Below are 23705 nucleotides of genomic sequence, written 5' to 3'. Positions count from 1 at the left end.
TTCAGTTAGATACACATCTTGCATGTCTCCTCCTCTCCATTCCTGCTGTGACTGTGCATCTTCTCAGTGCGCTCCCCATGGACTACTGCACGAGCCCACTGTCTCCCCCACCCAACACACCATTCATGCCAATGAAAGACTCATCTTCTTGGTTCATACACCTGCTGGTGGCAAAAACCTTTCATGCCTCCCTATGACCAACTGAGTCAAAGAACCCTGAGCAGCCAGTGTTTGCCCAGGGGCAGTGCAGAGTTAGGGAGACTAGCTGGACCTCACTTCGGTGGGAGACACACGGCCCCCGTCCGTGGAGAGGGTACCTTGCCGTGACTGCCAGTAGATAAGATATTTATTCTGCCCTATAGGAAGCAGGTTGCTGGCTCCTTCGGAGACACTGCTGTGGTTCATGTCGCTTCCTGACTAAGAAAGTTGGATTGCACGTGTGGAGAGCTTTAAGTGTTTAGTAACTGAGGACACAGTGTAAGTAGTGTCTCTGGCTTAAAAGTAAATGGGCTACAAGCATGAATCCCGTGTCCCACCTGGCTGAAATCCTCCAGTGTGCAGGAAATCCTCAGGCTTCTAAACAGCCCTTTTCAGTCCCATCCAGGTCAAATTCTCCCTGCAATTTCGAGCCATCCTGCCTGCTTGTGGCCCTCTGGGGTCAAAGGGAAGAAGGGTCATTCCTCTCCCACATGCCACCCTCCAATGAGGGCTGCCCACCCTTGCTGTGAAGAGGGTGAGCAGGTGCCACTGCTTGCCCAAGTCTTCCCTTTTCCAGACTCACTGTCCCATCTTCCCAAGACAGGGCTTGAGGCCCTTCCCCATCCCGTTTTGCTGCTGTGTCAAACCTGGCCAGCATACCAATTCCCACTCCCTTCTTTATCCTCTTCTGTGTCCTATGGATCTTTGATGCTTCCCTTCCTCTCCCTCACTCCTGTTCTCTCTCTGTCTCTCTGTCTCTGTCTCTGTCTGTGTGTGTGTGTGTGTGTGTGTGTGTGTGTGTGTGTGTGTGTGTGTTGCCCTGGGGAGAGATTAGCAGTCTCTACCACTCTTTCTGGGGAATGAACAGAGAGGTGCAGCTGGGCAGGCTGGATCACCGCCAGAGCGCCCTTCTCCATCTGCCAGATGCCAGCAGGGGCTGAAAGGAAACCGCTTGAGGGCAGGAACTGTTTGAGCTTTGCCCTTGGCTCCCCACAGTTCAGCCCAGTGCCCGGGACAGAGAAGGTACATCCTCCCTGCCTGCTGTTCTCAAATGAAAGCAACGATAAATTAACTTCACAAATTTTTTTTTATTCTTTTTCATCTGCTTTCACTTTAACAATATATATTCTTCTGCTCTGGGATATGGCAATTTTCTTAAAGATATTTGTATATATTTTTCCACTCCATAAGCTGCAGAAGAGAGACTCTGAGGAGAGTCCCAGGAGAATCCAGGCTCCTTTAATACCTGCAACAAGATGAGAACAAAAAAGGAGTGAGGCGAGTGGTAGTTGTCAGAGTTCAACTCTAGAACCACAGAACCAAAACCAAAACAACACAGACACAAGATAGAAGAGACACATACATGGCCGTGCAGACATGACAACGCATACATCGGGGGTGGGGGGGTGGGGGGGCGGAGAAGATTTTGTCTTTGTCTTTGTGATCTAGCATTAACGGAAAAACGAAAGAGACTTGGAGGAACCTGGAGAAGAACTCTGGCCTGGCTCTAGGGACACCTGAGGCAGGAAGAGGGGCAGGGTAGGAATGACACTGCACCTTCTGTGGAAGACAAGTTCCAAACACCAGCGTTAGGAGAGACTTCAGTAGGAAATCTCCAGCAGGATGGGCATACGGGTGGAAGGCCTTGTGTTTTTCAGCTGCATGTGGCCTCAGAGTAAAGGCATCTGGGAGAAACGTGTGGGCAAGGTCGTGGGGTGCTCACGGCAATGCGGCTAGGGAGCCCGCAGGAGTGCAGATTGCCAACCCAGCTCCTTGTCCAGGCAGTGACGCTGGGCCAAGAAGAAGAGACACACGGACACAGAGACACAGAGACACAGAGAGCCAGGTGGGGCTCGGGCCCTTACTTGGCATGGGAAAACGGGAAGGTGCTGAAGACTTCTCCACCCTCGTCGGTAATGTCCTCGTAAACCCACTCTCGGTTGCAGCGGCAGGTGGGCCCACACTTGGTGGACTGGCACTCGGGGCACGGGTAGAAGCAGCCCACGCACATTCTCTGCAGGCAGTCGCAGAGGTCTTCTCCATTCACGATCAGCCTGCCTCTCTCGTCGTATTTCCTCATGTCTTTCTTGCCACGTGGGAGCCTCCCAGGTGGCTGAGCTGAGCGGGGGCCAGCTTGGTCAGTGGGCCTGGCCTGGTCATCTGGCCTGCCTTCATCACTGGGCCCTGCTTGAGCCTGAGATCCAGCATGGCTGTAGGGGCTGGGTTGGCCATGGGGGTAGGCTTGGCCCCGGGAGCTGCCTCCACCACGGGGGCGGCCTCGCCCACGGCTGCCGCGCCCACGCCCACGGCTGCCGCGCCCACGCCCACGGCTGCCGCGCCCACGCCCACGGCTGCCGCGCCCACGCACACCACGCCCACGGCTGCCACGCGGGCGGCCTCGGCTTCGCCCACGGGGGATGATCTCTTCCTGCTCACTGATCTGGACATCAAGGGCAGTCAGGTCATGGGGGCTGCTCTGCCCCTGCTCGTGCAGCAGGCCTCCCCTGGTGAGGGCAGAGCCCCCGAGCCCACGGCGTCTGGGGCGCCCGCGGCCGCGGGACTTCACCTGGACAATGGTGCCAGGGTCGACGCTGGAGCCGACCTGACTACCTGGGCTGATCTGCACTGGGGATGCCATCTGGACGCTCGAGCCAATCTGGACAGCGGAGGTGGCACTGCTACCACTGGGACCTGATGCACCACTGCAGCTGCCTGGTACTTCTCCACAAGGCGCCTTCTTCTCCACTCCTGCACTCTCCTCAGCCTCAACTCTCACCTCATGCTCTTCTCTGACCTCCTGGGTCTCCACACTCGCAGCCTTCTCCTTCTTTTTCTTAGACAACCGAGAACACGTACTCATTTTCGCTCACTGCAAGGCAGCTTCTCTTGCTGCCTCGGGCGTTCTTGGATGCCGCTGCGTGACCCTGGGAACGACAGTAGGCACCTAGGCTCACTAGGAGCAACCTTCAGCAACCCCCCAAAGGAGGGAGGACGATGGGGGAAAGCAGACTGAGGAGGGCCCCTGAAAGGAGCAAACAAGCCTGGCCCAGGCCGGATCTCCTGTGTCCCCTTTGCTTCTTCTGTCCCCCCTCACCCATTCTCATTCCCCGACCTGTACCAGGACTATCAAAGCAGCTGACCCTAAGGCCTGAAACGGTGGCCTGTCCTCTCCACAAATCTCCTCTGCCTTTGGGTCTATCCATGTACCCCTTGTCAGCCTGGCTCCTCAGCTTGGGTCACCAGCCATGGCTGGAAAGTCCAACCTCTTGCTCCTTTCTCTTCCTCCTTCTCAACTATCGCCTTCCTTCAAGCCGTCCAGGACATCGCCACATCCGTTGGCCCTGGTCTTCTGGAAGCCCAGCTCTTGTGGCCTACAAACTCCCCTCCATTTGTGGCCATTTCAAGCAACATTTCTTTCACCCTCTTCCCAGGAAGGCACACCACAGCCATCAGAGCTGGAGCAAGGTGGGACGAGGTGGGGAGAAAGCCTAGCCTGGGAGTCCTCCCTCCCCACGGTCCCCAGCCCCTCAGCTTCTCTCCTGTGGAAAGCAGAACCACTGGGCTGGAGAGGGCCAGATGGCCTACAGTACACGAAGTTTCTCAGCCGTCACCGCCACAGAGGAAGGGCAGGCAGGACCTGATCTCCTGCAACTGAGGCCAAAGGAGACGAAGAGGTCGTTTTCAGATGAGGAAAGGGACCCCTCTCCAGGCAGGCTGGTTAGGGGCTGCAGCTGTCCTCTCCTAGCCTTACTGAGCTCCCAGGTGAGAAAACTCCCCTTACTCCTCCCTCTGGAGTCTGGCACTTTCTCTGCAATTAGAATCTTAGAGATTTGCTGAGATGCAGAGTCCACACAGTGCCCTGAGGTGGGGGAAGCCCAAACCACATTCATGTGGAATTGGGAAATGCGGATCAGAAGAAACAATAGCTTGCAAGGGAGAGAATGCTGCTTTGAGCTTTTCTCAGTCAACTGGGCCTTCAGGGAAACCTTTGTACTGGAGGTTGAGGCCCCTGGCCTCAGGGCCTCCTGAGTGCTAGTAGCCTGAACAAGGTGTGACCCACGGATAGGGGCAGTGGAGCTGTGAGACCAAACTGACCTGTTTTAAAGGAGAGCTTGTACTCAGGGATGGGAGGATGGAAAGGGGTGATACCAAATGGGGGGAAATGCTCTATTTCTTCACTGAGATCAGCTTCAGGGCGTGTGGTCAGACAGCAGATTTACGTGGTGTGTTCAATGCAGGCAACAGGTTTGAACAAGGTGGTGTTTCCAGTGGGGGACTGAACGGGGCATGGTGGGTATCACCTGACAAAAGATGAGCCAATTTCATTTACATCCCCAGCTGGGGAAAGAAAAGGTGTAGAGGGACAGGCAGGGCCATTTTGTCACTGCCTGGTTAAACGAGGTATCTCTTCCTTCAAAAACACCAGCATTCAACCCCGGGAAAACCCTAGGCCAGAGCTGGCCTCAGGCACTTGAGAGCTGTGCTGCCCCAGACCAGGCTCGCTTTGCTCCACTGTAAAATGGGAGTGAGAATAGCACCTACCTCCCAGGGTTTTGGTAAAGAGCAAATGAGCTATTTACCTGGAAAGCACTTTAGCACAGAGTCTGGCCTGTTGCAGGTGAGAATAAAGGCTTGATCCCTTTCCTTTCTCCTTCCCTGGGTTTGTGGCCATTAAGTCCAGAGGGATAAAGAGAATGGACAATGTTTACAAAGGTGAGGCTGGAAACAAGGCTCCCTAACTTGACACTCCTAAGGGCCATTTAGCATTCCCTTCCTCTTTGGGTGAGAAACAAGCTTATTCTAACAAGGGCTACATGGACCTCAACAGACTGGCCCTGGCGTACATGACCCAAAAGCGGCCAAGAAGACCTGCCAAGGCCAGTGGTCACGGAGACCCTGCCTCTCTGCAGAAAGGCCCCATCCCTTTCATCCGGGCCCCTGCACTTGGATGCTCAGAGGCTGACTAAGCGCCCCCTACCCCCGCCACCCCGATGCAGTGAGCAGGGTCCAACCTGGTCAGAGAGGCTCAGAGGCACAAGCCCCTGCACGGGGTTTCAAGACAGGAGCCCAGACGGGAGCTAGGCTCACACCGAGACTGTCCCTCGGGCCTCCCGACAAAGCAGAGAGCTCGCTAGGACCTGGAGGGAAAAGAGGAAGGCCTGGCCAGGGCAGTCTGAATGGCTGCAGACACCAACAGCCCTGGGCCGGGTCTTGCCACCCACTGCATCTGGGCTTTAATTGCTATGGGTCACTTGCCTTTGGAGCCTTCCACCAGCTAAGTCTTGGTCCTGGACAAACCTGGAACAAAAAGAGACACGGGGGTTACCGAGTGGGGTTTCCGCCAAACCAGGAGAGTGACGAGAGGGAGCTCCCCTGACCTAGCGTGTTTCCCAGGGTGAGGCGCCACAGAGGGGCCAATGGCCGGGAGTGCTCACTCTCCTGGCCGCCTCTCCGTGCGGACGGTGCCTCTTCTGTCGGTGGCAGGCACTGGCCTAATTAGGCTAGGGAAGCCACGGAGAGGAAGAAAACCCTTCTGGCCCTCAGAGAGCTTACATCCTGCTGGAGGATGCCACCTGACCTCTCGTAAGGAAAGGGAAAACCTATGTCTTCAGAAGACATCAGTGATTCCAAACGTTCAGCTCCCCGATGCCCATTAATCACACTGCTCAGTCCCCAGTTCTTTGGGTTCTAAGGTACCACTTTGTTCGCTCAGAGAACACTGAGTCCCAGTGATTCGTTTTCTACAAGGGGAAACTGAGGCCCTTAGAGGATAAACACGATCCTTGATCTCACAGGTCTCTTTTATCTCTGCATAGGGGTCAGAACCCAGATCTCCTGATTCTCATTTCAATGTTCTGTCTGCCTTTGATTGGGCAGATCGAGAGGAATGGGGGATCAGGTCTGGTGGCAGGACGATCAGTCCATCTCTCCCTGCCCTGGCATTGGAAGGATGGGCCTTCCCCAGCGCCCCCTACACAGTCTTAGGTCCCAGCAGGAACGTGGCTATTTCAGGGGGCTCTTGGCAGCAAGCTCTTGGGGATAGGTTGGGGGAGGGAGAGATAAGCCCCCAGACAGGGACACCAGCTAGGGCCTCCCCTCCTGTGCAGCAACAGACCAGTTGTGGGCCACTAGCGTCACCTCAAGAACTAGGGCGATCCAGGGGTCTCTTAACTCCTTCCTTATTAATCAGTAAATAACATTTCCACCTAGTTTTCCACGATTCACTTAAATGCAGTCCTCAGCCCTTCGAGAAAGCTCATTTACATAACAACTGAAGAAAAATAACCTCATAGCACAACATCTGGTTACATTAACTATCTCTCAGCAGAATGCCCTGTAGACACTGCCCCCCCCCCACCACCCCATTCCCGGTTGTCCAAGGTGGTAGATGGCCATTGGGTGAGGCCTCGCCAGGCGCGAGGGGCCCGGGGCAGCGGCTCCTGGAAGTCAGTCACGGGAGAAAACACAACCATCCAGGCTTCAGGGCCCCCACAAGCGGCCTTTGGGGCTTCCACCCCCCAGACTCCACACGTCTTAGCCCCCAGAGCATGGAGAAGGGTGAGGAAGGACGCCTACCGGGGAATGCCTCCCCCAGACCGCTACCCATTGCACCCGCCCCACAGGATGGCCAAGGATGACAAGTGCAGACGACTGGGTTCTGCCCCCCACAGACCTTCGCCCATTGGCCCCCTCCGCCACCCAAAATACGGCGAAGGATGAGACACGAGGCCTACCGGGGCTCTGGCCCCCCCAGGCCCCCGAATCTGCCCCACCCAGGGCATGGAGAGAGATGAGAAACCAGGGCTGCTGGGGTCGGTTCGGAACCCCAAGGAAGCAGGACGTGAAAGGAGGCCTATCGGGGTTCTGCCCCCCCAAACTCCCGCCCTGACCCCCGCGCCAGTGGGCCCGCCCAGAGAATGGCGCAGGCTGAGAATCCAGGCCTAGCAGCCTACGTCCTTCCCCTCAGATCTCCGCCCACTGGCCTTCCCTCAACCCAAAGAATGGCGCAGGATGAGACACGAGGCCAACAGGGGCTATGACCCCCACCCCCACCCCCACCCCTTGGCCCTCCCAAAGATGGAGGACAAAAAACGAGGCCTAGCTGCATTCTGCCCCTCCTCCACACCCCCTGCCATTGCTCCCCCCAACCGAGGATGGGGAAGCGTGAGAAAAGCGGCCTCCCGGGGCTCGGCCCCCAGACACGCCCAGCGCCCCCCAGGATGGCGATGGATGAGAAACCGGGCACCGCAGGCCCCAGCCCCTCGGCCCCCCCACACCTGCGCCATGGCCCCCCACCGAGGACGACCAAGGAGGAGAAACGAGGCCTACCTCTCCCAGGAGGCCCTCAGGGACTCCCTGCTTCAACTGTTCCCAAGCACAAAAGGAAGGAGCCTGCTCTGCCCCCTAGGGATGGCAGGATGCGATGCAGGGGAGGAGGGGGCGGGGCTGAGAGGGGGCGGGGCTGAGAGGGGGCGGGGCCGAGAGGGGCAGGGTTGAGAGGGGCAGGGCTGAGAGGGGAAGGGCTGAGAGGGGCGGGGCTGAGACGGGCGGGGCTGAGAGGGGAAGGCCTGAGAGGGGAAGGGTTGAGAGGGGAAGGGTTCAGAGGGGCAGGGTTGAGAGGGGAAGGGCAGACGGGCGAGGGGCGCCAGGGGAGGGCTTGGCCACCCACAGGGGCACCCTGGGGGAGGAAGGGGAGCTCCAGGCGCTGCTCTACCGCCAACAGGCACAAGATGGGGTTGGGGCCTGGAAGGGGCCTCCCACAGGCGCCTTTTACAGGCAAGGGAGGCGCTGGCTTAGCGTCCCAGAGGTGGGGCATGGATGCCAGCATTCTCCAGGGCCCCTTTTGGCAGCCTCCCTACCTCCACCCCCCTTACACGTGGGGAAACTGAGCCCCGGGAGGAGCCCAGGGGGCCCTGGGATTGGTAGACCCCATCTTACCCAAGTGGCAGCTGAGGCCCAGTGGTGTCCCGCACTTCCCAGATTAGGAACCCAACCAGAGGCTTGCCAGACTCCCAGGCTCTGGGTGGGAAAACCCAGGGCGCAGGCATCGCGTTACTGAGGGGGTGGCATGGGCGGTAGTAAGGGGGCGGGGCAGGGCAGGAGGTGCAGAGTTCGAGTCCAGCCCTAAACTGTAACCCCCGTAGGTGTTTGCCCCAGGGTCCCTGCCAGGAAAGGGCGGGAACTGCGAAGGCAGGGGGCGGTTGGGCAGGGGAGGGGGGGAACGAGATCAGGAAGCCAGTCCATGAACTGATCAATAAGTAGTGCTCACCAACGTGCAGCTGGGGCCAGACCAGTGCTTTGTGATCAGGACACCCTTTACAGCAGGGGTGGAGTGGGCAAAGCCCTCCCCTCCATGGAAGGTCTGGGAGCAAGGAAAGGGAGCCAGCAGGGGTGAAGGAAGGAGACTTTGGGATCCCTGGGGGAGGGGGTCTTCTGGAGGAGCTCAGCTTGAATTAGAGTCAGAATCACGGACAATCACAGAGTGCCTGCTGTGTCCAAGGCACTATGGGGGCCATCTGCAGTCTTCCTGATGTATCTCTCCCCACTGAACCCGGATGGGTCTGGGGAGAAGTGAGGCTGGGGACCTTGACCAGCCCTCTCTCACTTAAATCCAATTCCCTTGCAACTCGTGGCGTCACCTCCCTGCTGTCATGGTCCTCTTCCAGAAGGGAGGACCAACAGCACCCACTGGGGAGGAAACTGAGGCTCAAGGAGGGGGAGGACTGACCCTTGCTCACAGACGCCAAATTTCAACCCAGATCCTGCACCTCTAAAGAGCAGCCCAGGAGGCATTCTGTGCAGCCTGCTTGCCAGTTCCTTGCGATGGTTGGGAAACACACTGGGTGCACCTCCTGCATTAGGCACTGACCATGGGGCTGGCACTCTTTTAGGCCCTGGGCATTCAAGTCCCTGTCCCTCACCTTTCCCACCTGGGCCTCCACCAATCACCCGAGCTCACAACTTTTCACCCCTTCATCCAGTATGCATTATTTATGTGTCAGTCCGTAACGCATAATATGTAAATGACATCCTATGAAATCACACATTCCCTCTGCAGGGAAAGCCATAGGAGCTATTCTGCCCCCAGCGTGGGTGAGATGGAGTTAGGGCTGGAAGAGGAAGGCCATCTAACAAAGCTACCTCCTTTTACAGGGGAGGAAACTGAGGCCCAGGGAGGGCGAGGTACTTGTTCAAGGTCAGGAGTAAGTTCAGAGATCCCCTTCTCTAAGATGGTGAGACTACCCCCCGGGGGGGGGGGTGCTGGTATGACCCAAGACGATGGCAGCGTCTTCAGGTGCATTTGGGGGGCATTAAATAAAATAGAAGGGAGCAGGGGAAGCATGAAGAGAGAAAAGAAGAAAATTTTTAAAAATTACTCATACGACTTTCATCTGTTGCCTACATCCTTTTTCAAATACCCACACACACACAAAATATCAGCTCCACTGAAAATTCTTAACAAGCAAGGGTCAGCAGGCCAGGGCAGTGCATGTTATGGGAAGTCCAGCAGACAACCAAAGCAACGTGCAAAGATACTGCAGTGGTTTGCCATTTGGTTCTCTAGCTCATTGTAAAGATGAAGAAACAGAGGCAATCGCAGAGAAATGACTTGCCCAGGGCACACAGCTGGAAAGTTATCTGAGGCCCAATTTGAATCCAGGAAGATGAGTCTTCCTGACTCCAGGCTCAGGGCTCTAGCCACTGCCACATCTGAATGTCCTTATTTTTTGTTCACTCATTTCCAGTCACATCTGGCTCATTGTGACTCCTTTTTGGAGTCTTGTTGGCATACCTTTCCTACCTTTGCCCTATTGTTGTGCCTACCTGCACAGCTGTACCCCATTGGATACGGTGGTCGAGAGTCGGGCTTGGATTCTGAACTGAAGGGAATTCTTTGACATGAGAAACGAGCTTTGAATTCAAAATGGTTTTTATTTTTTTTTGTCTTTCAATGCTATTACTCGAACGAGACCTATCCATTTTGTCTATGAAGACATCTGAAGAGTTTCACAGTTTCTGGACTATCACCGAACATGAAAGGTTAGAGTGGAGAAGTCAGAAAGAATACAAAATACAACAACGTAAGAACAAATAAAACGGTCACAAGCAAATATCTGCCACCAGTTGGTGGATATGATCTGATGATCACATTCAGCAGCAGTTAACACTGAAATTGGGTTTTTTTAACCACCAAGCACTAATGATAACACGAAAAAGAGTAAACTCCTGCCTTCAGGGACTCAATCTCCTTTCTCTTCTCAAAATCTGAAGACCCGTCTGACCTGGCTGAGGTGGCAACTGAAGTTGGAAAGACAACAGGTTGGGAATGACTTATTCTCATTTCTATGCAAAAATAAAAGTCCTAAAACGATGGAATCGTTTGGGGGAGGATGTTGTTGTTTGCTGAGGCTGGAATGATGAGTTGTCACTAGGACCGTTGCAACTCTTTGCCCCTGCCCTGAAACGCATTCTCAAAAAGCCAATTCAACACTCTTAAGAAAACGGAGCCAAGTGTCGCCAGGACCTTATTCAGGAATGTCAAAGGGGAAGGCACTGACTAGATTGCCAGATTCATCCTCCACCTTGTCATAAACCCACTTGCGATTCTGGCGGCATTTGACCCCACATTTCCTGGAGCTGCATCTGGGGCATGGGTAGAAGCAGCCAGCACAATCAACCTGCAGGCAATCACACAAATCGATACCATTGCAAATCAGCCTGCCTTTCCTGTCATACATTCTCCTGCTTTTCTTGGGCCCCATGAAGATTTCAGGATGGTAAGAAAACACATCAGGCTTTGGCCTAGGTGCCGGGCCAGGGTTTGCAGCAGCTCCCTGGGCTTCCTCTTCTGCCTGGATCTCAGATGTGGCAGCTGCCGCCTGGCTTCCTGGATTTCTCTCTTTGGAGGAGACACCTGGTCCTTGCTTCTCTGCCATCTGGTTTTGCGTAGGGCCAGCCTTCTTCTCAACATCTGCCTGGCTGCTATGGGATTCTTCACTCTGCATTTCAATGTCTGCGCTCATTCTCAGTACTGGGTTGCAGGATCCTTCTCCTGTCTGCTTTGGCACAACCTCCTGGATTTTAAGAATGAGAGGAGAAACAGAGCATCGCTAAAAACACATGACTGGAATAGGAAAGCTGATTCAGAGGCTGGCCATGTCACAAAATGAGGAAAAACAACACTTGGAAGACAATTATAATTTTTTAAAAACTGCTATACTTTTTGTGCAAATTCAACTTAACTATCATCATGAGCTGGACATTAGCTGATTTCAAAAATTTCCAAAGACTCCCAACAGCTGACGTTGACTGACTGAAAAGATTCCATGTGGGAACGGAGTTGTGATGGTGGAGTGAGGGCAGGTAGTCACCTTAACTCTAAGAGAAACTCCTTCAGACACCTCTAAAAAGAGAATATGAACAACTTTTAGAGTGGTGGAATCCCATAGGAGACAGAGTGTACAGATTTCCAACCCAGGACAGACTGGAAGGTCCACAGGTAGGATATGTTGCACCGGGCTGGAGGAGGGCACAGCACACAGGGCACAGGCTGGACTAGCGCCCACCCTGCCATAGCAAAGCAGAACAGGAAGCCCTGGGAAGTCTGAAGCTGCAGCCCCACTGTGGAATCTCAAACAGACAGTATATCTATCTGATAGATATAGATAGATAGAGATGTAGATGAGAGATAATACATAGTATATCTATTAGAGGGAGTGGGTATGAAGTCAATCATGTGATCACAAAAATGTGATTTGACGGTTTGAAGGGATTGCAACGGGAGACGCCAAAAGGAGGAGGCAGCAAAAGGTAAATTATTTCGCAGAAAGAGGCATGAAAACATATTAGAGTAGAGAGAAAGAGGGGAGGGGGATGAGTACTGTTTGAGGTTTACCCTCATTTGATTTGCTTCAAGGAAGCAACAACAAACTCTGTTAAGTACAGAAATGTAACTAGCTCTATAGGCAACAGGAGGGCAAAGGGGAAAGAAAAGGGAGGGGAGGTTAAAGGGAAGGGAACAAGTTGGAAGGGAAAAGGGGAGTGAAAGGGAGGGGAGCTGCAAGAAGCAAGGGAAAACTGAGGGAGGTGGTGGTCAATCATTGAAAAATTGTTTAAAAGTCAGGAAAAGGGTGGTTATCATGAGCAAGGAGCAAACCGGAAAAGATAAGACTAAAGAATCTTTCTATTGGGACAAGGACCGAAACCTGAATACCCAAGACGTCAGCATTGAGACTGTACTCCCAACTGAAACTTCAGACGGGAAGATGAACTGGCCTCAAGCTCAAAGAGCATTCTTGGAAGGGCTCAAGAAGGATTTTAAAAGCTAAATAAGGGAAGTAGAAGAAAAACTGGCCAAGGAATTTAAAAACACAAAAAAGAAGTCTCAGAAGAATTGAAAAGGAAAATTGGACAAATGGAAGCACAAAACCTACCTGGGGAAATTGGACAAATGGAAAAGAAAGCACAGAAAATAACTGGAGAAAATAACTGCTAAAAACAAACAAGTGAAGAAACGGAGAAACAGATGCAAGAGTTAAATGAGGAAAACTATCTGTTGAAAATTAGAATGGGGCAAGTATGAGCTAATGACTCTACGAGACATCAAGAATAAGTCAAAGAGAACCTAAAGAATAAAAAGACTGAAGAACATGTAAAATATCTCACTGGATAAACAACTGACTTGGAAAACACATCCAGGAGAGAAAATCTAAGAAATACTGGGCTACCACAAAACCATGATGAGGAAAAGAGCCTGAACAAATTCAAAAGCCCCAAGTAAATGCCAAATTAGGGATACTGAAAAGCAAAGGAGAGATCAATGAAACTGAAATAAAGAAAACTGTTGAACTCACAAATGAAACTAAGAATTGGTTTTAAGAAAAAAAACAATAAAATGGATAAACATTTGGTCAATACGTCTTAGCAAAGAAAGAAAAAAAATCAAAATACCAATATCAAAAACGAAAAGGGTAAACTCAACTCCAAAGAAGAGGAAATTGAAACAATCATTAGAAATTAATTTTGCCAACTGCATGCCCATAAAATCGACAATTTAAATGAGATGGATGAATATTTTGAAAAATATGAATTGCTCAGATGAATAGAAGAGGAATTTGAATACTTAAATAACTCCATCTCAGAAAAAGAAATTGAACATGCCATCGATGAAATCCTTAGGAAAAAATCGCCAGGGCCATATGAATTTACAAGTGAATTCTATCAAACATTTAAAGAACTGTTCATTCCAATACTACATAGACTGTTTGGGAAAATTAGTGAAGGAGTCGAACCAAATTATTTTTACGATGCAAATATGGTTCTGATGCCTACAGCAGAAAGAGCCAAAATAGAGGACGAAAATTAGAGGCCACTTTCTCTAATGGATATAGATGCAAAAATTTTAAATAAGATATCAGCATAAAGAATACAGCAACTTACCACAAGAAAAATACATTGTGATCAGGTAGGATTTATACCAGGAATGAAGGGCTGTTTCAGTGTTAGGAAACCTATCATCATAAACTGTATGAATATCTCAACAGAGGCAGAAAAAGCCTTTGACAAAATACAACACCCATTCCTCCTGAAAACACTGGAACACAGGATCAAATGGAGGCTTCCATACAATAGTAAGCAGTATCTAACTAACACCATCAACAAGCATTATACGTAATGGGGATAAGATGAATGCATTTCCAGTAAGATCAGGGGTGAAACAAGGATGGTACTAGAAATATTAACTTTACCATTAAGAGGAGAAAAAGAAATTGAAGGTATAAGAACAGGCAAAGAGGAAACTAAGTTATCACTCTTTAAAGGTGATATGATGGTATACTTAGAGAACCCCAGAGAATCAAGGAAAAAACTACTTGAAATAATAAACAACTTTAGTCAACTTGTAGGTTACAAAATAAACTCACATAAATCATCTGCATTTCTATATAATATTAAGAAAGCCCAACAGCAAGAACTAGGAAAGGAAATTTCATTTAACGTTACGGTGGACACAATACGATGTCTAGGAGTCTACCTGCCAAAACAAATCCAGGGACTATATGAACACAATGACAAAACGCATTTCACACAAATGAAGTCAGATCTAAGTAAGTGGAAAAACATCAGTTGCTCGTGAGTAGGCCAAGCTAATAAAATAAAAATAATCCTACCTAAATGAATTGATCTGTTCATTGCCATACCAATCTAACTACCAGATAGTTATTCTGTAGAGCTACATACAAAAAAAAATATCAAAATATGTGTGGAAGAACCAAAGGTCCAGAATATCAAGGGAGCTAATGAATGGAAATGGCAAGGATGGTGGCCAAGCACTACGAGGTCTCAAATTGCATTAAAAGCAGCAATCATCAAAACTACTTGGTAATGGGTAAGAAATAGAGGGGCACACTAGTGGAATATGTTAGGTATTCAAGGCACAGCAATCAATGAATATAACAACCTTCTGCTTGATCAACCCAAGAACCCCTGCGTCTGGGATAAGAGCTCACTGTTTGACAAAAACTGCTAGACAAACTGGATAAGTCTGGCGGAAACTGGGTGTAGACCAATGCCTGCCAACCATACACAAGAAGAAAGCACAAATGGATACATGATGGAGCTATAAAGAGTGATGCTATAAACCAACAAGGGGAGAAAGGAACACTGGATTTGTCAGATTTATGGAGAATGGAGACATTTCTGTCCAAACAAGAGACAGAGAACATTATGAAGTGAAAACTGCGTCATTCTCATTACATCAAATTGAAAAGTTTTTGCGCAAGCAAACCCAACGCAACCAAGATTAGGAGGGAAGCAGAAAACAGGGAAAGAACTTTTGCAACTAGTGTCTGTGACAAAGGCCTCATTCCAAAAATATATAGCAAACTGAGTCAAATGTACAAGAATCCAAGTCACTGCCCAACTGATTAGTGGTCAAATGATAAGAACAAGCAGCTTGCAAAGTAAGAAATTAAAGGTAGGTATAGTCATGGGAAAAATGCTGTAAATCACTATTGATGAGAGATGCACAAAACAAAACTACTATGAGGCCCCACATCACACCTATCAGATTGGCTAACATGACAAAACAGGAACATGATAAATGTTGGAGAAAATGTGGGATGGTTGGAACACCAATTCATTGCTGGTGGAGCTGTGACTTGATACAACCGTTCTGGAGAGCAATCTGGAACTACGGTTAAAAGGCTATAAAAATGGGTATACCCTACGATCCAGCAATATCGCTTCCAGGACTGTATCCCAAAATCATCACGGAAATGAGAAAGGATCCCACATGTACCAAAATATTTATACCAGCTCTCTGTCTGGTGGCCAAGTGAAGGAATATTTCATATCCTTTGAATAAAGTAAGTTCACTCTGTCCTTTTGGTGACCTCCCAAGGAACATAACATGCGCGAGTTGGCCAGGTATTAATGTTTTGGGAACTAGCCACTCCCGGAACACATAGACAATACTTGGAGGATCTGGCTAGTCCTCCCAGTATATGATTAATTAACTTATATCTTGTGGCCCCCGTATAGTATCTCCTTGATGGACAAAACCTGTATTCCCATGGCCATGTGCCTGACCATCTTCGAACAGTGTGCGGAGCCGTTGGCAAAAAGCCTTCTTTGTCTAGGTCCCTATAAGATCCCCTTCTTCAGTGTAAGTCCTCGGAATCTCACCCGTGGACAGGATGCTCTGCCTGGGACCACTTGCTCCCAATTCGGACCCTGAAAGCTGTATCCTGGGATTCCCCAGCTGATGAAATTCAGGTGTTGGTGCCTCCCCGAATTGGTGGTGTTTTCTTTCTCTTTTTCTGCTATACTGATTATTATTATTACTTATTATTCCGTGTTTATTGTGTATTATCTGTTGTATTGGATGTTATTACAGACAGTCTATTCCTTGAATTGTATAATTAAACTACCTTCATTTTTAAAGCAGTGTGGGAGTGTTATTTACAGGAACGAATCTGAACCCCTAAAAATCACAAAACATAAATTGGCGTCACGAACAGGATTCGTTGTGTAAATGCCTCTCTTTAAGAAATCAGTTGAGAACCCTGTCCCAGTTGAAGTCCCGGGATGGGAAGACAGGATTCGCAGTACAATATGCCATTTTTGAAGAAGAATTTGACAAATAAAGTATTTGAAGAAGATATTGTGGAGTCGGGAGATTTGCCCTACTCCTCGGTGGCAAAAGGACAGGACCCTATGAAGACTGGGGTAGTAGACTTAAAACTGCAGAGCCCTTACAGGTGACTGCTTGCCTACAAGAATCATCACCTTCTCTGCTCTTGGTAAACTTCACTTCTCTGTTCCGGTTGCAAAAATGTATTTTATCTCTGTTTGACCTGTTTTCTGATTTGTAAAAGTAAAGATAATGATGGTTGTTGTTATGGGATCAAAATGATAAAATGATTATAAGATTCTTGACATAATGACTGGTGTATAATTGTTAACTTTGAAGTGGTTTTAATTACTAAAAGTAATAAGATCAATAATTTATGGAAATGTAAATAATACCAACTGAAGTTATTGTTGTGTTAAAGCTGTATTTCTAAGATTGTATTTCTGAATTTCTCTTAGATTGTAAAAATTGAGTGACCACTGTAATTCAGAAATAGTGTTAGACAAAGTGATTTTTAACCTGAATTTCGTTGAAACTAAAAGATGTTGGGAAAATTGTGTAAAACCAGCTATGTTACTTTATGAGTCCCGCTAACCTTGCCTTATAATGTTTTATAATTGCCATTTAGAAAACCAGGTATTTTCACCTTTGCCTGATAAAGGTTATAGCTAAAACAATTCGGCTATCATGCATAAAAGTTGTAAGATTGTTAGCTAAGGTATTTGGAGTTACTGTTTTAATGCTAAGCCTTAAACTGTTAATTGATTACTGTGTATGGAAAGAAAAGAACTTGTTTGGCTTATGTAATTCCTAAACAATGAATATGACTTTCTCAGAAGCTGTAATAGATAGAAAGGATTTTTAACAATTGGCTTTTATATCAGGACAAGTTCTAAATTTGAGAAGGAAAGATGTTAAATGGAATCCCTTGTGTATGTGAGTCCTGGTAGATCTTTATTGCTTATTGCAACTCCATAAGAAAAAAAAAATAACTATCTGGCTCTAAACTGTAATTGGTGAAATTTGCCATTTAAGGTAAAAGGTATTTGGGACCATAACTATTTTTGTTTTGAGTTTGAATTTGGGTATAGTTGTTTGCATTAAATCAGCATCTGAGAGAAATGCCACAAGTTACTCAGAGAGAATGTGATCCTGTACTGTTAACAGGTGAAGTTTGTATTTGGAAAGGAAAGGCCAAGGAGACAATTCTAGCCTCAATCTAGGATGGGATCCCCCTGGCTCAGTTTCCCCATTGTGTTCCTTTAAAAAGGAATGTTTCCCACCTGACTATTCCTGAGTCTGGCTGTGAAAAGATACTGCATGACTGGAGAATTTCACTCTTATCTGAATTCAAACAGAATAAAGGATGTTTTATCCTGTCATATTTGGTACGTCACATGTCCCTGCTTTTTTCCTTCTATAGCAAATTTCTATGAACAGAACAAGTAGTCAGTAAATGTGTGAGCCCTGTCATGTAATCTTACTGGCAAATCAAATTAGAACATGTGGAGAAATTTATGTAAACTGCTTAAGACTCATCTTTAGATGTTCCCATTGTTTAAAAGGATTTTAAAAGCAGTCATGTTTTTCTGTGATCAGTCTCTTACTGTTACCAATGTGAGATTCCATTACAACACCTTTTTGACTAAAACATTTTGTAATATGTAGGAATTCTGCAATAACTAAGAATTTAGTTTGTAATACTTTGGGAATTCATATTACTTAAGGACATCTTTATAACAACTCAGCTTTAATGAACTTCAATTTTAAAGTTTTATTTTTGCTTCAAAGTGAAGAGTTATCATTTCAAAAGATTTCAACTAATTTTCTTTATAAAAGTTTAGTGACTCAACATCAGGATAAAATTTAAACAGTTTTTTAAAGAAAAGAAAAGGAAATGCTTTTAGAAGAAATATTTTTTTAAAAAAGAAAAATCTCTCATGTAAGGCCTACTAAATTTTCATTTTCAAGATAATGTATTGCTAAATTAATATGTAATGATCTACAAAGCAGAAAAGATTTTGGTATTTTGATCTGAATTTGGAGTCATCCCATGGCCTAAGCAAGAGTTAAAATTAGTGTTTGAACTTACCATATGTAAGCAACAACAACAACTTAATTTCTAAAGTTTCCCTTCCAGAGTGAATAATCAGAAAGAGATAAACAAGCCTGTGAAACAACGATGTACATCTACTCAGTTGTGAGGTTCAAGTTAGAAACCTCTTTTGTTTAAGGCAATACAGCCATACTAGTGAAGAGTAATAACTTGTGAGCTATCTTGTCTATGGTAGAAATATAAAGGAGAGTGAAGCAGTCTGAATAATGGGCTCAAGAGATTTTGAAAGATAAATAAAGGTTTGACTGAAAATACAGAAGGCAGATAAGGTTTGGGACAAATGGGGGTCATCCAAGCCTCTCCTGTCTCCAGATAGTTGCTCTGGATACCTTTGTACCAGTCTCAGATGGTTTAAGTATGTTGAGAGAGTGTGGGGAAGTATTTTCAGAAGACAGAAAAGTGTTGTAACTTGATTTGATAATTAGTAGCCCTACCAGATTTGAGATGGCCTTACCTAAAGTATACCAACCCATATGTAACCCCTTCTGGTCATTTTTTGGCCTTTGTTTGCTTAATCTCCTTGCCAGTTTTGTCTCCTCCAGGTTCAGTTCCTTCCACTTGCAGATGACCATTCTGGCTGTGTATCACCCTCTGTCTGAGACCATTACGCATCACTGTCTGGACCTGGATCATGTTCCTGATACTGACTGAAGAACCAACCCCCTGAATGGGACCTCTCAAGGCAGGGACAGCTCTACGTCCAATCTCAGCATGAAGCAGTTTCGGAATCTGAGACCTTGGTCCCTTACCCCAGAAAGATTTGGGGTCTCATCTGTTTAAGGGGGGAATGATGGGGTGCTTGGGTGCATGTACTTGGGCCCCAATTCTGGAATCACATTTCTCCCTAACCTCAAAATACTGCCATTATAGGCAGATACTATCCTGATCAAGTTTAGCTGTTTTAGGAGTAGGTGTACTAGGAGGAGTAATTGACTCCGACTATGTTGGAAAAATTAAAATAATTTTGCTAAATTTGGATACTGAACCTTATCATACAACAGAAGGAGAGTTGCCCAACTAGTTATTATCCCTTGCCTGAATCCTGAATGGCCAAAGTTCATATACCAGAATCTTCTGATGCCAGGAGGGGAGGATTTGGTACTACCAATATGACAATTGACTCAAAGGCATGGGTTAAAAATAAACCTACAGACTGGCCTAAGGCCATGGAAATCGTAGCTGAGGAAAAAAAATAATACAGTGCTGGTTTGTTACTCAGGAGATGATACCTTATATGATGTTCCATTAATACATGTCTTTTTCTGTGAATAAAGTGTTTTTTAGGGATATGGATATTGCTGTACACCATCTCAGAAAATTTTGCCTGGACCCCAGGAGCACGACTGCACGCAGGTGGCTCTCAAATAACCTTACGGTGGAGAATTCTACCACCCCTGATAGGTGTTTTCAAGTGATGAAGGATCAGTTCAAGAATAGTAATTGTACCACCTGGGGCATTAACAATACGACCCAGTGTATTAATGTTAACAATAACATATCCTTCCCTGTATTACCAAATTGTGCCAGAATAAAAAGGGCCTGGTATGATACATTGCTTGGCGGGACAGGAACCGGTTTGGGTATAATAAATTCTATAGATCTTGAGACCCTGGCCAGCAGACTGCACAGTGCTGGACAGGATGTAGCTCAAGCACTTACTGTTAATGCCAAATGGTTGCCCACAACGATCCTGCCCCATCAACGTACTTTAAAATACCAAGGCCAATTCCTACAGGTTTTAATGACTCAACCTTAGCTTCAGTAACTTTTAACACTAATGTTACAGCACTATTTAATTGGACTCAATGTTCTTTACAAAATACGTATACTCTAATACAAAAAGAGAATGCACAGCGTTTATTGTTGAGTGGAGACCCTGATCTTTGGAAAACTTTATTCCCTTCCTATAATTATTGGAAATCTCAGCAGCAAACTCAAGCTAAGTGCACCTCTCTGTGGTGTACTGAGACTATGTATTACTATAATGTACAACATTGGACCACCATGTGTCAGTACCATGTAATTCCTTTTATATTGCATCATTACTTTGCTTTGCTACATTTATATGGAAATTACATCGATCAAGCTAATGTAACTCATACTTTAGAAGATTGTACTTTAACTAATAGTGGAATGGTGTGTGGGATGATGGCCAGACAGATGGAGCCCTGTCTTCTCTCACACTCCTCTAATCTACGTGATCTTACTCTATACCCTATGTCCAATTTCTCTATGTTACATGAAGGATCTGTTCCATCTATCTGCCTTGTCTCTAACAATCAAACTAACTTGTACTCTGTAGGGCAAGTAGCCCCATTTGCTGGTTGTATACAACATGTGAGTCTTCTCCATTGGCAGGGTGATGATTTCTACTTTCCCCCTGATAGTGGATGATGTTATTTTGTCTTGGGTACCCAAACTATTACGTCTACCCTATGTGTATTTATCTTTGGAACCTTTAATCTCTATTTTAAATTCTTCTGTTGAATTCCAGCAACTATTAGAGAAAAACCAAAGAGCGCTCAATAAACATCATATACAAACACTTGTAGTTGAGGCCTCACACTTAGTAACCTCTGATACTAATCATCGTTGGTATGATTTTCTATTCCAATCCTCCACTGCAACTAAATACTTTAATAGCCTTGCTATTCCTATTTTGTTATTATTCCTATTACTACTGTTTTTATTTTGTTGTAATTGTTATATGTATACTCAAATGAAACGGATATATACTAATTTTACTCCCTTGATTCAGTCACCTTAAGTCCTTTGTGACCTTAAGGCCAAATGAAGGAATATTTCATATCCCCTGAATAAAGTAAGTTCACTCTGTCCTTTTGGTGACCTCTCAAGGAACATAACATGCGCGAGTTGGCCAGGTATTAATGTTTTGGGAACTAGCCACTCCCGGAACACATAGACAATACTTGGAGGATCTGGCTAGTCCTCCCAGTATATGATTAATTAACTTATATCTCGTGGCCCCCGTATAGTATCTCCTTGATGGACAAAACCTGTATTCCCATGGCCATGTGCCTGACCATCTTCGAACAGTGTGCGGAGCCGTTGGCAAAAAGCCTTCTTTGTCTAGGTCCCTATAAGATCCCCTTGTTCAGTGTAAGTCCTCGGAATCTCACCCGTGGACAGGACGCTCTGCCTGGGACCACTTGCTCCCAATTCGGACCCTGAAAGCTGTATCCTGGGATTCCCCAGCTGATGAAATTCAGGTGTTGGTGCCTCCCCGAATTGGTGGTGTTTTCTTTCTCTTTTTCTGCTATACTGATTATTATTATTACTTATTATTCTGCGTTAATTGTGTATTATCTGTTGTATTGGATGTTATTATAGACAGTCTATTCCTTGTATTGTATAATTAAACTACCTTCATTTTTAAAGCAGTGTGGGAGTGTTATTTACAGGAACGAATCCGAACCCCTAAAAATCACAAAACACCAAGAACTCGAAATCGACGGAATGCCCATCCTTTGGGGAATGGCAGAAGAGCTTGTGGTATTTGGATGTAATGGAATACTACTGCACTCTAAGAAAAGATGAACAGGAAGACCTCAGAGAGGCCTGGAAAGTCTTCTATGAACTGATGGTGAGTGAATTGAGCAGAACCAGGAGAACTTTGTACACAGTCACAATCACAGTGTGCGAGGAATTTTTCTGGAAGACTTGACCCTTCACAGCAATGCAAGGAACTCAAAAATTTCCAATGGACTCGAGGCAAAATGCCTTACAGAAAGAACGATGGAACTGGATCCCTGAAGGAAGCAGGCCATTGTCTCTTGTGCCTTGTTTTCTTTTCATGCTTCTCCAATTCACTTTCATTGTTCCACTCAACATGACTAAGATGAAAATGTATTCAACAAGAATCTGTGTGTAGGATCTATATACGATGGTATGCCATAAAGGGAAGGGGGGAGAGGGAGGGGAAGCAAGGAGGAAAGTGGAGGATGGAAGGTAAAACTATCAGATGTATGGAAGTGATTGCAGAGAACTGAAGACAAAAAAATTATTAAAAATACATTGGGGTTTTTGTAGTGAGGGGTTAGGGGTCAAGGAAGTGCAACTTACTGAGGCCAGTCAGGAGTCACTGGGGTGCTGCTGCTTCACTGTTAGACTCCCAGAAGGGGCAGCCACTTGATGTTGAGGTGATGATCCAGAAAGAGGCCTCTCTGAGTGGAAAGGAGAAAGAGGATTTCACCAGCACCTGGGTACCAAAGAGAATTTTGCCTGAGTAACGCAAATACAGGAGACACAACCTAGGAGCAAGTAAGTAGACTTGGTTGTATGGGTGACGTTTCCTGCAAGTTGGTGCAGCTTTGCCTTCTGTATTCAGGCAGCCCCCTCTTTGTAGGCCCGGAAATCTCCCTCATTCACCTGCATCCAAGCCATGGCCCACCTCCAGGGCTGGATGCTTGGCCCACTCATCCCCTGGTTTCTCAACAGGATGCCATGTAAGCAGTGAATCGGGAGGTGGCAGAGGCCTGAAGGATAAGGAGGATCTCTGCCAGGGGGTGCTTCAATTTTTAAAAATGGCCAAGTCCTGCCCTGGACACAGGGACCCTCTTCTGGACACCTGGTGGGGGCTGGTAGTGTGGCCATCCAGGGGGATGTTCATCAAGACCACCCACCTCTCCTCTGGTTCACCATGTGGTCTGCCACTTGACTTATTTAATTATCTTCAGGCAATTCATTAATTAATGACTTCTAGACTTATGTCTCCATGAAACACCTCGGAACAAAATTCCCTCATCAGATAACAATGACATATTACACCATACATATATGAACCCCTGTAGAAAACCCCCTCCCCATTCTTCCTGGTAGGGTGAGGGTCTAGTTGTTCACGCGGTAAAGGCCTTGCCAGGTCTGAGGGACCCACGGGGGCAGCTCACACTCAGGGCTGGGAGAAAACACAGCCAGGGAGGCTTTAGGGCTCCAGAAGCTCCCTCTGGGGCTCGTCCCCCCCCCCCCAGACCTCGTCCTTTGCCCCCCGCAAACAATGGCGAAGGAAGAGAAGCCAGGCCTACCTGGACTCTGCCCCCCCATACCCACGGCCCTTGGCACCCCCACCAAAAGATGCAGAATGAGAAATCTAGAAATTGCAGGGCTCCGTCTTCCCCTGAATCCCAAGCCTCGCCCCGCCACAGGATCGGCACGGATCAGAAAGAAGGGCAACCTCGGCCTTGCCCTCCCCACAGACCTCCGCCCATCGAACCCCATAACCCAGAGGCTGGCCAAGGCTCA

The 23705-nt window shown here is 47.3% G+C and overlaps 1 protein-coding gene across 2 annotated transcripts; it reads right to left on the bottom strand.

Annotated features, from left to right (window-relative positions):
• Positions 1-1266: 1266 nt before the first annotated feature.
• On the bottom strand, positions 1267-22664 carry LOC140516411 (uncharacterized). 2 transcript variants are annotated; one of them, XM_072627366.1, is made up of 4 exons: positions 22530-22664; positions 5455-5496; positions 2064-3122; positions 1267-1444 (listed from the first exon to the last, which is right to left on the bottom strand). In XM_072627366.1, exons 3-4 carry the CDS (start codon positions 3056-3058, stop codon positions 1438-1440), a joined length of 1002 nt encoding a protein of 333 aa, XP_072483467.1. In that variant the 5' UTR covers positions 3059-3122; positions 5455-5496; positions 22530-22664; the 3' UTR covers positions 1267-1437. The 2 variants fall into 2 exon arrangements, with proteins under 2 accessions (XP_072483467.1, XP_072483466.1); XM_072627365.1 differs by lacking the exon at positions 22530-22664 and adding an exon at positions 7528-7623.
• Positions 22665-23705: the final 1041 nt, after the last annotated feature.

The sequence above is a fragment of the Notamacropus eugenii genome, chromosome X (genome assembly GCF_028372415.1).
Source record: "Notamacropus eugenii isolate mMacEug1 chromosome X, mMacEug1.pri_v2, whole genome shotgun sequence".
Classification (NCBI taxonomy): Eukaryota; Metazoa; Chordata; class Mammalia; order Diprotodontia; family Macropodidae; genus Notamacropus; species Notamacropus eugenii.
This window is presented reverse-complemented; position numbering and strand designations above follow the sequence as displayed.

Excerpts from the sequence above, each read along its gene's own strand:
- LOC140516411 (XM_072627366.1), bottom strand. The coding sequence starts at position 3,058 with ATGAGTACGTGTTCTCGGTTGTCTAAGAAAAAGAAGGAGAAGGCTGCG.